We start from the raw sequence: 17,963 nt of genomic DNA on the forward strand, positions 1-17,963 counted from the left end.
ACAAAAATCAAATTAGTGTTAATAGTTTTACATAGTATCCACATATATGTACTATTGCATACATTTCAAAACAATGTACTGGTGTTTGATTTATATTTTAGGCAGAAGCATTTGCATTAAAGAACTTTCCATTTGAAATGGTCTTTTTAGCTGTTGATTAAAGAGGCTCTCCAACTCAAAGTAGAACTGGTAACTTGTAACTTGTAGAAAGAATTTCCACTAGCTAAAGGCAAATTAGAGTAGAAATCAGTAGTTTATACATTCTCTACCCTTTGAAACCTCTTTTTCTACCCACCAGAAACTCTTAAATTTCAAAAAACTACAGTGGAAAAAGGCAACATGTGTGCTTGTACAGAATACGGGTTTCAAGAGATAGCAGGGCCAGGGATATAGCTCAGAGGCACAGTGCCTGCCTGGCAAGTATGAGGTCGTGAGTTCGATTCCTGGTACCAAAAAAAAAAAGAGCACACCATATCAGAGAGAACTGTAATCTATTAAGGAGCATTGAAGAGATAAAAAGTCTCAAGTAGCACTGCCTGCTGGGTGATGTAGTTCATCTGTTTAGAAATTATTTTTAAAAGGTAGTAATGGATTATACCTCAGTCCAACAGAGAGCTCTGTTAAATTCATGTCTTTCAGTTATTGAAACAAGAAAGAAAAAGGCTTATACAGCTCTTTCAGATACAAAACAGAAATGATTTCACAGCATTCAAACACTCAGAGAACAGATCTTAAAAAATAAAACTGAAACGAGAATGGGTAACAAAAATTATAGAATAGATAACCAAAAGTCCATTTCTGTAATGCCTGATCTCTTGTATACCTGACACATTTAGGGACCTTATGTTTTGCTTTGGTTTGGTTTGGTTTGGATTTTTGAGACATGGTCTTGGTATATAGTTTAGGTTGGCCTTGAATTCACTATGTAGCTCACACTGGCCTTGAACTTGTAGTGATCCTCCTGCCTCAGCCTACTGAATGCTGGGATTACGGCATGTGCCACCACAGCCAATATATCCTTTTACAGGTCCAGATTGCACCTAAATTTACTGAAATAGAATCTCTAGGTAGGGCCTAAAGGTCAAGGGCTCATACACAATCAAGTCCAAAATCAAGTATTTGAGAGTATCCAATAAAATCAATAGGAAGCCATAGACTGGCACACACCTGTAACCCCAGCACTCAGGAGGTTGAGGCAGGAGGATCACCATGAGTTCAAGGCCAGTCTGGGATACATAATGAGTTTGAGGCCAACCTGAACTACATAAAATACCATCTCAAAAAAAAAAAAAAAAGAAAGAAAAACAATCAATGGGAAACACATTTATGTTTTGCTTTTCCTGGAAAAAGATAAAGCATTACCATATTAGACAAAAATTATGATGCCTATCTCACCATCATAATCATCTCTCCTGCCAGGAAATCTGCCAATGACCAAAGGTGCCCCTTCTCAATAATCCTCATAGACCTGCTTCTTACCCCCTCATGGCTCACTTAATCAAGGAAGTAAAACCTACCCAAAAGGAGTCTATCAAGATGTCTGTGAGAAATCTATAAACAGTGTAGCCTAACTAACAAAAATAATTTGATCCCATTTACCTCTGTTTAACATCTGAACAAAGAGAACTAGTGAACTGAAAGGGCCAGAGTTGAGGTCACATAGCAGCAGAGTTGTTTAAACCACTGGGCAGTTACCATGGAGTTGCAGGTGCCCTTCAAAAACAGTAGGAAAGATGGACCCAGAGGGAAGCCTGACAGGGGAAAAGAACAGTGTGTAATGCACAAGAAAAGCAAAAAATTTATAAGAAAAAAATGACAGAATGGCTTGTCCCAAGGCTGCCTTGATTCCTCCCTGACATGAGAATTGGTGGCACCCTGCTTCTTAAAGCCTAGGAAGATCTGTCAGCACACAGGAACTTCTATTTACCAGCATTCACTTCAGTAGGTTCCCATTCTTTACAACAAAAAGCACCCTGACTAAAAGATAAAAGTCAGCTAAAGAAGAAAGACAAAGCTTGACAGCTCAATTAAGATTGAAAAAGTAAGAAGAGATTATCCAAGAACCAACTCTAAAAAAACATTCCAAGACTAGAGTTTTAGTGGTAACCTATTTCAAACATTTAGGGAACACATAGTTTTAACACAGTAGAACATACAAGAGAATATGAAGCCTTGTTATTCTTTTAATGTTACCAAAATATAGATTAGTAAATACAGAATTACAGACAATTCATGTAGGGTATGGTGGTGCCTGCCTGTGATCTCAATGCTTGGGAGGCTAAGGAGAACTGCTTTGAGTTTGAGGCCAGCCTGGCAAGACAGTGAGGTCAAGGTCAGCCTGAACTATATATAACAAAACCTTGTCTCAGAAAACCAAAAAATAAAAATAAAATAAAATAAAAAAACATTGAAAGAACAGCATTCCTTAACCAAGGAGAACTTTTTTCCCAAGAAGGAAGGATGGTTCAACATTGGGAAATTAATATATCGACAGGTCAAAGAAGAGAAATCATTTAGTTGCTTAAATGGATCCCAAAACGTAATCTGGAAAAACTTCAGTACTTGAGTTATTTTTATTTAAAAATTTTTAAAAATTCTTAGGAAACCAGAGGCATAAAAAGCAAATATCTAATATCAGTAATGAACATTCTACTTAATTCCATACATGAGAGGCTTCCAATAAAACTCGGAACAAGCATACCAAAACAGTATCATTTTAATTCAACAGTAGATCTGGCAAGTGCAGGAAAATATAAAGAAATAATAGTAACAGCAACTTTCAAGCCATCATATATGAAGCATTATACTATTTTACATGCCTTTTTCTCTTGATTTCTAATAAGATGGATACTATAATATCCCCATTTTGCTCTAGTATGAACTGTTAGAAAAGAAATATAATACTTAAAGATATGGTTCCATTATATCTAGAAACCTCAGAAGAATTTGTGCAATATCAGAGCTCTTTTAAATACCCACATATGACATACAAAAGTAAAAAAATATTCTTTACAGCAGCAATAGCCATCCAGAAGACATAACTGGGGCTGAGGATTTAGCTCAGCAGCACAGCACCTGCCTGGCAAGTGCAAGGTCGTGAGTTCGATTCCCAGTACAGGGAGAAAACCACAAAAAAAAAAAAAAAAAAAAAAAAAAAAAAAAAAGGAAAAAAAAAAACAAAAAAAAAAAAAAAAAAAAAAAGAAGAAGAAGACATAACAGTATAAAAAAGAAGTTTTTTTATATAACCAGTAATAAGGAAGATATATATCTCTGTGAAGAAAGCTACAAAACACTTCTATAAATACATAATATCCTAAGCCAGGCATGGGTTGCAAGCCTGGAAGCCTAGCTCTAAGGAGCTAGAACAATTGTCAGCCTGGGCTACATAGTGAGTTCAAAGCCAGCCTGAACTACACAGTGAGACCCTATCTCTAAAAACAAACAAGACAAACAAATGATACATAAGATTCTAAAAAGATGAACAGAGAACAGCTCAGTGGTAGAGTTCATGTGAAAAGCTCTGGATTCAATCCCCAGTGTTATTGCCTAGATCTAGATGTCCCTGCCAAAGCCTCATGCAGTTGTAGGTAGGGCTATTTGGAGGTGGCTGGATCTAGGGTATGTGATGCTGGGAGTAAGCATGTGGTGCTGGGATTAAGGATGCCTTACCCTGGGTGTGAGTGCTACCCACCCTAAGGACAGACAGCCCACACATGGAATATAAAGGATAGAGGAGGGCTGCTGCTGCTGCTTGCCACTCCTGCTTGTCTTCTGCTGCCTCCTTCCCACTCTACCATGCTGCCCTGCCTTGGAGCCAGCTGATTATGGGCTGAATCCCTACAAAGTGAAAGCCAAAACAAACCTTTCCTCCTTTACTTAAGGTATTGGGTATTTTGTCTCACCAACAAGGAAAGTAACTAAGACATCCAGTAACAAAAAAAAAAAAAAAAAAGGAAAGTTTTTAATAAAAGGATTCTGAAAAAATAAAAACATATGCTTCAGAAGAACAGACTAAATATAGCATGGTATCAGGTTTTCCTAAAAATAAAGGCTTAATATAATTCTCATCTTCAGCAGAGTCAAACTAATTTTTTACCAGTTTTCCTTTTCCTCCTATGTGCTCTTTCAATTAAGTATGGCATGTGTTCTAGCCAATGGAATGTAAGTAGCAGTAATTTACAGCACTTCAAGGCCTGGCCCATAAACTGCTCCCACACAATTTTCTTGCTTTCTCTTTTCCAACTACTAGCCAGATACAGAAGCTCCTGCTTATAATGCTGAGGCCCTAATGGAAGCACAAGTTAAAGGTAACAGAGCCTCCACCAGCCCAGGTTCCTGAACATGAGCAAAGACATCTCCTACCCCAACTTCATGACTTTTGGGTTCATTTGCTGAAGCAAGACATTTTCCTTACCTTATTAATACACAATCCAAACACCAAAAGGCATTATGGGGGTTTCCTGTTTGCTTATACAGTCATCCCTTGACATCTACAAGGGATTGCTTCCAGGATTCCCCTTCCTCACAGATACCAAAAATCTGTGGATGCTCAAATATCCTATGTTAAATGGTATAGTATTTACATATAACCTGTGCACATCCTCCTATATAATTGAAATCATCTCTTTTTGTTTTTTCATTTCCTTTTTTTCGTACTTTAAATCAACTCTGGATTATTTGTAATACCTAATACAATGTGATGCTATGTAAGTAGTTGTTATACTATATTGTTTTTTCGTTTTTTGAGACAGGGTCTTGCTATGCAGTTCAGGCTAGCCTTGAATTTGAGGTGATACTCCCACCTTATCCTCCCAAGTGCTGGGATTACAGGAGTGTACCCACCTGCCTATATTATATTGTTAAGGGAATAATAGCAAGGGAAAAAAAAGTCTGTGTAAGGTTGGTAAAGATTTTTTTTTTTCAAATTACTTTCAATCACTGGTTAGTTGAATCCATATATATGGGATCCACAGATTCAAACCAGTTGTATTTCCTAACTTGACAAACTGATTTATCTGAAATGTTAACCAGGCAAGAGATAAATATTCTAAGATATGGAAAAAGAAAAAGATGCTAGTTCTACTAAGTATCAATAAATATTGGCCAGGTATGGTGGCATATGCCTGTAATCCCAGCACTTGGGAGGCTGAGGCAGTAGGATCTCCATGAGTATGAAGCCAGCCTGGACTTCAAGACTATAAGGCCTGTCTAAAGGGCATAGCGAGACCTTGTCTCAAAAAAAAACGTAAATAGCAGTAAATGTTATAAAGTTAACTGAAAATGTGAATCTGGTATAAGAATAAATAAGGAAATTAACAGAGTAATATGTGACCTAAGAACAAATACTGGTATGTTTAAAGGAATTTAATATTTCAAAGGAAACAATATTAGACAAAAATCATAGCTGTTTGATCAAAGAACACAGAAAGACTTTCTCATTTTAAAAGAAAAATAATCACAGAAAAGATATTCAAAATCAAAAATCATTGCCAGCCATGGTGGCACATGCCTGTAATCCCAGCACTCAGAAGGCTTAGGCAGGAGGATCAGTGCAAATTTAAGGTCAGCCTGGGCTACGTAGTGAGTTAAAGGCCAGCCTGGACTACATAGTAAGTACTTGTCTCAAAGAAAAAAGAAACTTCAAAAAATCCAAAACCAGTGAAAACTAAAAAATACAACTACAAAGTAGAAAAAAAAATGACAGAAAATGGCTCACATTTCTAATTTATAAAAAGGTCATGCAGAGTAATTTAAAATCACTAACACAAAAAAGAAAAATAAAGATAGTACAGCCAGGAGGAGAAGATACAAAAGGAAAAATTTTATCAGATACTTTTCAATAGAATAAAAGTTCCACAAAAAACATGAGTAAGGGTGGAAGGATAGGTAGAAAGTGATGGAACTGAACCGAAGAATTTCCATAAAGGCATAGAGGAAGTAGGGGTTTAGCCCTCTGAGAAATATTAAAGTATACTTCTCAGTGAAATTTTAACAGAGATACTAGAGGAAGACCCTGGGAGCCAAACTGACTACTGCTGGATACAGGAAGGAACAAGGCAGTCTCTAGTTCCCACAGAATGTGACAAAGTCTCAGGAGTGGTATCATCCAGACTGCAGCAACAGGACAAATGCTGTACAAGTTCCTACCGCGTAAATCAAAGGCAGGTAAGGATAGCCTAAGGCTGCTGGGATGGGGACAGCAGGAGGGATGTGATGCAGATGGGCCTATTGTCCAATATGCCTCCATTGATAGATTGTGTTTAGCATCCACATTCTGATAACAAGACAGTTCCTGCCCTAAGAAATTTACTAGGTAAAAGCTCATGAAATAACAAAACAACAGTACCTTAACATATGTAAAAATCGAAACCATGTCTGTGCAACACACTCATTATCCATTTCTGGAGGGATCAGACTGGCATCTTCATCAGGAACTTTAAATGGAGGAAATGAAGGACCATACGTAAAGCGTAGCAATCTAGAAAATAAAAAAGCACCCTATTAAGTCTATTTCTTAACAGAATGAAAATACATTCAAACATGAAAACATAGGAGAAAATATATGAAACATATGTACCTTACTTAATAAACAAAGTATACAAAAACCCTCGCTTATATTTATGGAGTCTTTCTTTTTGTACCAGCAATTGAACTCAGGGCCTTGCGCTTGCCAGGCAAGTGCTGTGCTGCTGAGCTAAATTCCCAGCCCAAAACCCTTGTTTATAAAACAAACTGAAAGGGATTTCCTGTTGTTTAGAAGATTTTTTTGTTTTTGTTCTTTTGAGACAGGGTCTAATAGTTCAGGCTGGCCTTAAACACACTACGTAGCCCAGGCTGGCCTTTTGAGGCAATTCTCCTATCTCAGCCTCCAGAATGCTAAAATTACAGGCACTATAACCAGCTCTTCAAAAGACTTTTTTTCCCAAAGTTTATTTGAAAAAGTAAAAGGGAAGAGCACAAGAAAAACTGGTTCTGCAGAGCAACTTGGGCTGAGTAAAAGAGGAAAAAACAAGATAAAGGAACACTGTGGAGAAAGTAGCATGAGTTATCATGACGAAAGCCATGATAGCACAAAAGATTTTTGAAACATATTTTATGTATTTATTATTTGTACTGTGTATTACTTACAAGCAACAGACTGTCGTTTATATAATATAAATTACATCTAATAATTATATACTTAATCATATAATAAAATTATAATATAAACAAATTATTTAAGACATACTCCACTGTGAATCTATCAATACAACTAAATTATATTTTATTCATAACAATAACTTTACATGAAGTTTAGAATGTAGTATTAAGAAAATTAGAATACACTTGGTTTTATACTGTACCACAAAAGTAACTCAACAACTTAATTTAACTGTAATATTCTAAATACATTGGCCAGGCATGGTGGCACACAACTGTAATCCCAGCACTTGGTAGGCTGAGGTTGGAGGATCACTTCAAGTGTGAAGCCAGCCTGAACTACGCAGTAAGGCCCTGTCTCAAAAAAAAAAAAAACAATTAAAACTCTTCAAAGCCCTCTGACTCAAATATTTTACATCTAGGTATTACAACCTAATAATCATAATACACACAAAAGCTATACAAAGTATTCACATTAACAGTGTTTCTAAAGTAAAATACTGGGAATAACATACTATCAAAACCTCAAGAAAAATTATTAATTACAACTTAAATTATATAATGGAAAATTACAAAGTCATTAAAAATACAATCTCAAGAGTTATTTAAGAATAAAAGCTAGCTGGGCATGGTGGTACCTGCCTTAATCCCAGCACCTGGGAGGCTAAGGCAGGAGGATCGCTGAGTTCAAGGTCAGCCTGAACTGCACAGCAAGACAAAAAGCAAAAAAATAAAAATAAAAAATCAACAGGTAATTAAAGTGACAAGAACAGACATCAGATGAAAAAGGGAGATAATAGTACTACTGTATACAGAATAATCTCAAATTGGTTTAAGAAAGGGAAGTGCATGAAAAAAATGTTAATAACCTATAAATGACAAAAAAAATCTATAAATGACAGCTATTTTCCCCTCTTTCAAACTTTCTAAGTATGAACTGCTTTTATAATCAAAATAGTACCACTTAAAAGTAGATTCAGAACACTGATGTTCCCCAAGATATAGCAGAATCAAAAGAATATTCCAAAACTTCATCTTTTAAATGATGTTAAAGATCTAACGTTTTATTTTATTTACTAGTATGTGTTTGCAATACATATTAATGTATAATGAAGAACTGGTACACATATCTATCTCATCTTGAAGATCTAACACTTACTAGCTCAGACCAGTCTATCCTCTGATACATAATGCTACCTACACAGCATCTGATCCCACCATCCCTTCCCCCTGCCCCTAACCAAACAAACCTAAGTCAGATCAAGTCTCTAGTTCTACCAGTTAACAAGAAAAACGGGATGGGAAACATGTTAACATGATGACAACATAACTGGAAAAATTCAGAATCTGAAATACTTAATAACGTAACATAAGCCAGATGTGGAGGAGCACACCCTGTAAGTACAACTTGCTCTGTAATCCCCACTACTTAGTAGGGTTGAGAACACAAGGTTGAGGCCAATTTTGGGCAATGTACCGAGATCCTGTCTCAAAATAAAATAAGAAAGATTAAGGATGCAACTCAGTGGTAGAGTGTTTCATTAATTGCACACATGAGGCCCTGGGTCAAATATCCAAGTACTGGGGGGCGGGGGGGCAACCTCATTCCTTCAACAAAAAACTCTAAAAGAAATCAAAGATAAGAATGACAATCTAGGCCGGGATATAACTCAGCGGCACAGCACAGGCCTGGCAAGCACAAGATTCTGAGTTTGATTCCTGGTGCAAAAAAAAAAAAAAAAAAAAAAGAATCTATAAACAAATTAAAAGTCCGTTTTTTAAAACAGACTTTAAAACACCACACTGAGTAGCCAGGCATAGTGGAGCATGCCTATAATCCCAGCATTTTGGGAGGTTGAGGCAAAAGGACTGCAAGTCAAACCCAGTCTGGGCAACCTAGCAAGACCATGTCAAAATAAAAAAATAGTAAAGGATGAGGATTATAGCTCAGAACAAGGAAATGTAAACAATGACTTTCTGGTATTAAAGAACTGTCAAATTTTTAGGGTGTGACAATGGTATTATAATTATGTTTTTAAAAGAATCCTTGTCTTTTCAAGTTATAAATTAAAATATGTACAGTTGAAAAAGTAAAGAATGAAAAAATGAAACCTGAGTTTACTCACAGAATAATAATGGTTTTATATATATAAATGATAAAAAAGAAAAATTATTATTAAAAACTGCCTATTATACTCACTTTGGCAGCACATATACTAAATTTAGAACAATACAGAAAAGATTAGTGTAGGCCCTGTGCAAGGATGACTCACAAATTCATGAAGTGTTCCATATTTTCTCTTTCAAAAGAAAAAAAACTGCCTGCTTTAGTCATACTAAACTATACTCTGGTCCTACTTATGTAAAAGTATATGTAAATATATATGAATACAATATCTGGTTTAAAAAAACCTGTCATATCTTCCTATGGTTTTCTTTAATGATCATGCATATTTTTATAATTAAAGTTAACACTGGGATTTGAGGAGAAGATAGGGACAGAACTTATCTACTTCTCAAAAATACTTGATTATTCTGAAAGGTTTTAGATTAGACAGACATTAGCCAAACTGCTGTACCTATTTTGTTAAAGCAGTTCAAGTTTATAGTACTGTAATGACAGATCAGGCTTTTCACAATGTACCCCATTAATCCAGAAGTCACAGCATCAGGGAGAAGCTGCCTAAGGTCATGTGATGAAGACCATCACCTACCTGGAAGTGAGTGCACAGATGACTTTGCTCCACTGCTCCACCACTGCTGGGTGGTGCCTCCAGTTAGCCACCATCTCCTTGGCTGTCTTCCAATAAGGAGGTGTTGGGAAGCACCGAGTACAAGCTAGTAACCAAACCTCAAAGAGAACACCAATCAATTTCTCTGCTAGATTCTCAGCAATACCACCTGACCAATGAAAGAAAAGAAAAGAATTTTTAATTCATTAATTTGGAAAAACTGGTCAAAAATTAAGATGTTAAGTATTGACTTTCAAATAATCAATAGTAAAAAATGAAAATTAATTATTAGGTGTGCCTACAAAGGAAATCAGAGCAAATATTAACAAATTACTTTGAGAGTGTTCAAGTTGCCCTGGTGGTACATACTGAAGATCTAACCTATCAAGGTGAACCCAAGTATATATGGGAGAAAGGAAAGAATGCGTGACTATTATAAGTTAGTTTCTATGTGAAGGAGTTCATACACATGACCTCAATCTTTGCATTATTTTTGTAAAATAGGTACTTCTAACATGTATTATCAATTACTAATTATACCATTTTGAAGATAAAAAAATTAGGTTCAGGAAGATTAAGTAACTCATCCAAGCTCATGCAGCCAATAAGGAAAGGAATGAGAACAAATACCCAGGTCTTGCTAGCCTCAAAGTTCGCCATAAAATACTTCATGCATTTGAAAGATACCCTTAAGGAGAGAGGAAAAAGAAGCGGAAGGCTTGGTGCTGGGTAGGACAGAATCTTAACAGAGCCTTTCCTCTGTTCTCAACACCAGAACCAGAAGGAGCAATAGCAGTGGACTTTATTCTGCAGTGCTCCTGAAGGCAAAGTTAGGACTAATAGGAAGAGTAACAAGGATGCATATCTCAAATGAGCAAAACCAAAGCTCCAACAAGAAAGTCCAAGAAGGAATGAACTGCCTGCCTTGTGCTGCAGAGATCACTGGTATGAGAAGTGAGTGGCAGAGAGTTGTTGAGACAATGACTGCTCAACTATCATCAATATTAGACAGGTATTTCTTTTTTTTTTTTTTTTTTTTTTTTTCCCCGGTTTTTGGTTTTTCTCTGGTACCAGGAACCGAACTCACGACCTTGCACTTGCCAGGCAGGCGCTTTTGCCGCTGAGCTAAATCCCCAGCCCTAGACAAGGTATTTCTATTCTGGGGTTCCTTCCACACTAAAATTCTCTCTTCGTTACTTAATTCTTATTGCTGAGACAAAATACCTGACACCCAAAGTTAAAGGAGGAAAGGTTTATTTAGCTTACAGTATGTAGAGGTTTCAATTCTTAGTTGGCTGGCTCCAAGGCAGCGTGATAAGGCAGACAGGCATCACAGAGGAGAAACAGTTCATGGCAGCCAAAAGGCAGCAAAGCAGCAAGTGAAGTAGTAACCAAGTCCTCTTTTTGCCCCTTATATTCTATCCAGGTTACATGCCCTTAGGGTGCACTGGACTCAAACCCAGGGTGGGCCTTCCCATTATCCACACCAAGAACTATGCCAAACCAATCAGTGGACTAATTAAGTAATCACACACCCTTGATCCCAGCTTCACTCACTCTAGATCCAGGACCTCTGAAAAGCCCTACCTATGACTGCATGAGACTTTGAGGAACATCTAAACACAAGCCATTAGAAATCCCATGATTCCATTTAGATATTTCCCTAAACACTGCAACTGTATGACACCATCAGCACATTTGTATGTGTCAGTAAAGAGAGTGTACCGATGAATAAGCAACAACGAGAACACCTGGAACTACAACACCAACTTACAGGTCTGTTAGCAAGACCTGCCTTTATGTACACTGTGCTTTAACATACAAAGCAGGGCTTCTGAAATACACTCTGAAATTTTGTAAAACTATAGACTTTTAAAATGACTAATGAATAGCATAGTATCATACTTCTAAATAGAACTTTAAGACTCTGGAGGTTTCATTTGCTAACATGTCTTCTTTCACTGTCAAGTTTGCAGACTCTACCATCAAACGCATTATCTGTAAGCTCTAATTTAAAGATTTGATTGTTTCTTATATAAGCTCAATCCAAAAACCCTAAACAAGCCAATGTTCTAATGCTTATCAAATATGCATAAGTCACTTTGTCCTTCCCTACATTAGCAAAATTACCACTGAAGACAAAGTAATTTCCTTAGCCACACCGTGCCTTTAAGGGTCCTGGTTCTACTAACTGTTGACCTTAGTTGGTCAACTGTCATACCAAAATTCAAACCTCAACAAGTCTATTGTTCATTGAGTTTAAATGTGAACTGTATCTGGAGCTAGGAAACAAATAAGAAAAAAAAAAAAAAATAAACAAACCTTGAACAGTTGGTGGGGCCAGAAGTATATCATTAATCTGCAGAAGAAACAATAGTAAGACTTCCCAGGTTTCTCGGGCCATGATGGATGACTCACGGGCCAGTTTTTGAATGGCTCTCAGGACCTGTAAGCATAGTCGGATCTGGCTGGAGCCCTGTTCCTGTCTGAAGAAGACAGACAGATATCACTGACAAGTCTGAAAGAGTGCAAAAGCCAAAGAACAGGCAACTTACAGATGCAACATGCAGTGGTCCAATGAAGCTCCCTCGGAGCATCAGCTGACAGGCTGAGCACACCCTCCTCAGCTCAGAGCCACTTGTTCCCCATAATATACTCTGGGACCTCAACCTACTGCTCCTATGAGAACTTAGATAGCTTTGGACAGAAAGGAGGAACACTAGAACATAAATTTCACCATTGGATTTTCTATGCTTAAAACATGCCTGGCACATAATAGCAGACATTCAATGGGTTGCTGCTGAATGAATGAGTATCCACAATCATTTCTACTGCTCACACTGAAGCAGAAAGACCCTCACATCTTAATTTTTTAAAACACACACTCATAAGAATTCTGCATGTGATCTGAAAGTGCTCAGAGTCCCTGCAAAGCTAATGTCTGCTAGAGAAGAGCCTGTCCAAGACTGATGAGAAGTTAGAGAAGTAGTGCTACATAGATGAGCATCTGCCACTGTTGCTCTAATTAAAAACAAACAAACAAACAAACAAAAAACACACGGGGGGTCAGAGGTTCCCAAAATACATAGCTATTAATTTTAAAATTATCTTTATCCTCTGTAAGACTATGTATTTCTTCCCCCATAGGAAGAAGGCCAACCTATAAAATAGATCAAAGTATCATGTCTAGGTTAGAAAGGAAGATCCAAACCCCTGCCCTCACTCTACTTCCTAAGGTGGACCACTTGAAAATGTCAAGAATAGGAGAACACATCACGTTATGTTGCTGCCCTTTACACTGCTCAGGTAAAGGCATAGTATTTACAAGACAGAATCTACATTACTAAGATAAACCTTGAGGTTGAGGTTCTGTACGTTATGGCTTATTGTAAAGAACTGGTAGAAACATGTCTGGATCAGGGTAGAGAATCTTAGATCTTCCTCAACAAATTCTGAAAACTAAAGGGAGTGACTTCAGAATTCTCACTCCAACTTTACAATACAGATTCCCAAGTTCTGGGCCATGATCCAGAAAACTGCATGCTTATCCTGGAGTTGCAATCAAAACCACTAAACTTTACCTAGAGAAATCAGACCTAAAGCAAAATGATGAGACAATCACCTCAGAAAAACCAAAAACCCCCAGAGTAGATGTCCCACATTTCACTTGAGGTGAATCCAGCCCATGTAAAGCTATGAGGCTCAGGCTCATGTTTGTTACTCTGGCATGAGAAAGAATAGAAAATCACCTTATAGACCCAAACCTTATCTAGCCACAGAAGAGGAGGCCTACCACAACAAATAAAAATATCACTAGTGGTTCTGGGGCCAACACTCTTCCAAGCAGCACTAATACTACATACCTCCTATGGTCACTGAGGCTTATCCAGCACTTTCAGGTACCTGCATAACACCAGGACACAAATGTTCCTCTAGTATTTCAGCCTCATTCAAAAGGACTAAATTCAGAGGCAGGATCTAAGTTTCTAAAGCAAGGAGAAGCAAGGTAACCTTTACATAAAAATGAACAAAAACACTGGGCATGGTAGTGCACACCTGCATTCCAAGCAATAGGGAGGCTGAAGCAGGAGGATCACAGAGTTTAAAGCCAACCTGGGATATACAATAAGACCCTGTCTCAACAACAAAACAAACAAAAAATACAAGAACAGAAAGTCTAAACACCAAGGATTTTCCTTTCCCTCCAAAAGTCTCAAAAGTAACTGTGGTCTTCAGAAGAACCACTTTGGAGCAAGGGCCAGAGAACTATGGACATTAGGTCAAACCTAAACTGCTCTTGTAAGTAAAATTCTATTGGAACACACCCATGCTTCTTCATTTATGGAGTCTGGCTGCTTTCCTGCTACACTAGCAGAACTGAGTAGTTATAACACCATATGGTCTGCAAAGCTGGAAATATTTACTATCTAGTTCTTTACAAAAAGTTTGTTGACCACTGCTTTAGAACACTTTCTTCAAGCACATATATACAGAACATTTGAGTAATTCAAAATCAATTTTAGAAGATGGTTCATTCTTCACTTAATTAGGAAAAAAAATCTGAATGATGAGCAAAAGAGAAAATTATATTCACTCTGATTTAACTTCTAGCAAACTGGAAAAGGTTGTTCCTCCTGAACCAGTTTATACAAAAGCAACTAGTTAAGTAAATTTAGATGACAGTTTCACAAACACTTAGAATCAAAAAACTATAAGGTCCAATAATTCAAAATCAATTTTAGAAGATGGTTCATTCTTCACTTAATTAGGAAAAAAAATCTGAATGATGAGCAAAAGAGAAAATTATATTCACTCTGATTTAACTTCTAGCAAACTGGAAAAGGTTGTTCCTCCTGAACCAGTTTATACAAAAGCAACTAGTTAAGTAAATTTAGATGACAGTTTCACAAACACTTAGAATCAAAAAACTATAAGGTCCAATAATAAGAGAGTAGATCATAACTCCTTCTATTTAGCACTGAAAATATTCAGCTTGCCAGGCATAGTGGTACATGCTTGTAATCCCAGCACTTGGAGGCTGAGACAGGATGATCACAAATTCAAACCTGGGGTGGATAACCTAATGAGACTTTGCCTCAAAAAAAGTTTTTTAAAAGGGTTAGGCTGGGGATACAGTTCAGTGGGAAGGCCCTGAGTTTAATCCCTAGCAGAGAAAAGAATAAAGGGGAAAAAAAACAAACAACAACAACAACAAAAAAAAAACAGCTAATCTTTACATTCCATCACTGGTAGGAAGAACTCTAATATCAGGTCAGTACCCTTTTAAAATTTATTAATCTTTGTGCAAACACACTTTTGAAAAAAACAAGCTAATAATCAAATAGCAAAACAACTTATAAAGTTATTATGTCTCTCAAAAGAAAAAAAAAAGTAAACCTGGGCATGAGACTGAGGTAGCAGGATAACAGGTTCAAGAGCAGCCTGGGAAACTTAGTGACTCTGTCTCCAAACAAAGGGAGGGGTGGTTGGGGACGTAACTTAGAGATCCCTGGGTTCAATCCCCAGTACTGCAAAGAGTGACACATAAAAGTGATACAAGCTCAGAAAAGGTATGGTCAACATGGGCGTAGGTGGTCGGGTAAGACTTCTTACTAGGCAGAATTTGTGATAAACCAATAAAAGTGAGCTGTGGACATCTAGACAATGGAGGGAAGAAAGAAAAAAACAAAGGGACAGATGTGATGGGAACGATCTCTAGTAAGTCTTACAGAATGTTTAGTTTATGAGTCCAACTAAAGAACAAGGCTCACACAGAATTAGCAGCAGCTAATCTGGTTAGGAGCCAGATTACACCTGGCATTTTGTGTGAGCAAAGGAGTTTTTAGCTGCTCCTACAGACCAGAGTTCTTAATGGAGACTTTGCTTTTTTAACTTCGGTTCCCAAAGCAAACTTCCTTCTCAAGTTAGAAAGCTAAATTTAAGAGAGCTGCTTTTTGAGTGATTTGAAGTCCTTGACCACCTGACAGATGAAAAGCTCTAATCAGAACTTTTTCAAAAGGAAAAAAGGTCATCAACTTTTTGTCACAGCCCCAACATATAACTAAAAAATAGATCTTCATGAATAGGGTTCGCTTTGAAGTTTTGAGACAGAGTAGTACTTCAGGCTACGTAGTTCAGGCTGGCCTTGAACTCTCTATGTAGACTGGCCTCAAATTCACAGCAATCCTCCTGCCTCAGCCTCCCAAGTGCTCAGATTACAGGTATGTGCCACCTCGCTTGGCTCCAAAATTTATTGTAAGGATGTATTATTCAGGGCTGGGGATTTAGCTCAGCAGCACAGCGCCTGCCTGGCAAGTGCAAGGTTGTGAGTTCGATTCCTGGTACCGGAAAAAAAACAACAAAAAAAAAGGACATATTATTCTTCGGGAGGGATGGTATTCAGGATGATAGGGGCTTGTGCATGTTAGGTACACATTCTACCATTGAGTTACACCCCCAGCCCAGGATAGTCTTTCAATCAGAAAGAACATTTTGGTACAAGTAAGGCAGGTATCCCACATTATAATACTTAAGGCTTTTACCTCAGAAGATGGGAAAAAAATTAGTAACAAACTTTCAAAAGTAATATTTTGGTCTACCATAAATCTCCTTATAATGAGTTCAAGTTTCTTTTTTCCCCCTTCTCTGTTTATATTTATGTGTGCATGTGGTACAGGAGATTGAACCCACGGCCTTCACACTGAGCTATATCCCAGCCCTTTTATATTTTTATTTTGAGAAAGGATCATGCTATTTTGCTAGGTTGGGCTCAAATCCTCCTGCCTCAGGCTTCCAGAGCGCTAGGATTACAGGCATGCACCACCATGCCTGATTTAAGTTTTCTAATTTCTTTGTCATCATTCTCTCATGGGAAAGATTCATCTTAAAGTAAAAGGCTCAGTTGCCTTTACCTTAAGTGGAAACAAGAATTATGATAGGCAAAAGTGTATTTTTTTAAGCAAAAGGGAAAGATAACATATTTTAATATCCAACAGCTATCAGACCTTAAGCCAAAACCCTTTAAAATGAACACACATTTATTAAAAACTCCTGAAAAACATTATACAAGCCCATCTCTTTTACTCTTATTAATAAACTCTTTAACTGAATAATGAAGACACTGTTCAAAGGACTGGCAATGAAATCAGCACCTATATATAATAAAGTAACATGTATAAAAATTTTATTATGATCTTAGTAACAGGCTAGACAGGTGTGATTTACCTTGGTACAAAAAGATTTTGCAGGTGTTTTAGTATACTTTGAACATAAAGATTAGGTTCTTTAATAACTGGCAATGGGATAGAATCTTTCGGCAACACTAAAGCCATAATCCAGTCTGTATATACATCAACACAATATTTTACAGTTTCTCCATCCAATGGAAGGGTCAGTCCATAGCAAATTACTTCCATTGTCCATTTTACCTAAACAAACAAAAAACCGTATGAAATTATTATATATTCCCATTTAAATCTCAGTAACTAATTTAAAATGTTAACATATTTTATTGCCAAAAACCTCTAAACTGAAAGACAGTATATTCATCTCAAAATATATATCAGGTTTATTCTAGAGGATGGACTCTTCATGTATCAGGTATATGTGTAACATTTCCCAAGCAAAAGATTACAGAAAAAAAAATAAATTACTTATTTTTACATATTAGATTGTTTTTATACTTGAGACACTATTACCGCTTACTCTGAAATAAAAGGTCATTTCAATTTCTCATAGGTATTAGCAGTGCAAAAACAGAAAACTGCAGATTGGGCTGGGGATATTGCTCAGTGGCATAAGCACCTGCCCGGCAAGCGCAAGGTCCTGAGTTCGATCCCCAGTACCACAAAAAAAAAAAAAAAAAAAGAAGAAGAAGAAAGAAAACTACAGATTTTTCTCCACCCCATTCACATGCAGGAATGTGTATCACTTAAGAGGTCAGATATATAAATTCAGTTACATTCCATCTCCAAATTATACATTACGAAAAAATGACACGAAGGAAGATTGACTCTTTGTGTGCATGTACCAGGAATCGAACGCAGAACCTAGCACTTGCCAAGCAGGCACTGTGCCGCTGAGTTGTATCT

The 17,963-nt window shown here is 37.1% G+C and overlaps 1 protein-coding gene across 4 annotated transcripts in view; it reads right to left on the reverse strand.

The window, feature by feature from the left end:
• The window catches only part of Ralgapb (Ral GTPase activating protein, beta subunit (non-catalytic)), a 94,813-nt gene that overhangs the window by 57,750 nt on the left and 19,100 nt on the right, over window positions 1-17,963 (reverse strand). For all 4 annotated transcript variants that reach the window (XM_005392534.2, XM_005392533.2, XM_013518287.1 and 1 more), the window contains 4 exons: window positions 17,098-17,300; window positions 12,196-12,359; window positions 9,856-10,042; window positions 6,348-6,479 (listed from right to left, as the gene is read on the reverse strand). In XM_005392534.2, coding sequence (XP_005392591.1) covers window positions 6,348-6,479; window positions 9,856-10,042; window positions 12,196-12,359; window positions 17,098-17,300 — 686 coding nt within the window. The remainder of the gene's footprint in view (window positions 1-6,347; window positions 6,480-9,855; window positions 10,043-12,195; window positions 12,360-17,097; window positions 17,301-17,963) is intronic.

This window comes from Chinchilla lanigera, unplaced genomic scaffold (assembly GCF_000276665.1).
Source record: "Chinchilla lanigera isolate Chin_1 unplaced genomic scaffold, ChiLan1.0 scaffold00044, whole genome shotgun sequence".
Classification (NCBI taxonomy): Eukaryota; Metazoa; Chordata; class Mammalia; order Rodentia; family Chinchillidae; genus Chinchilla; species Chinchilla lanigera.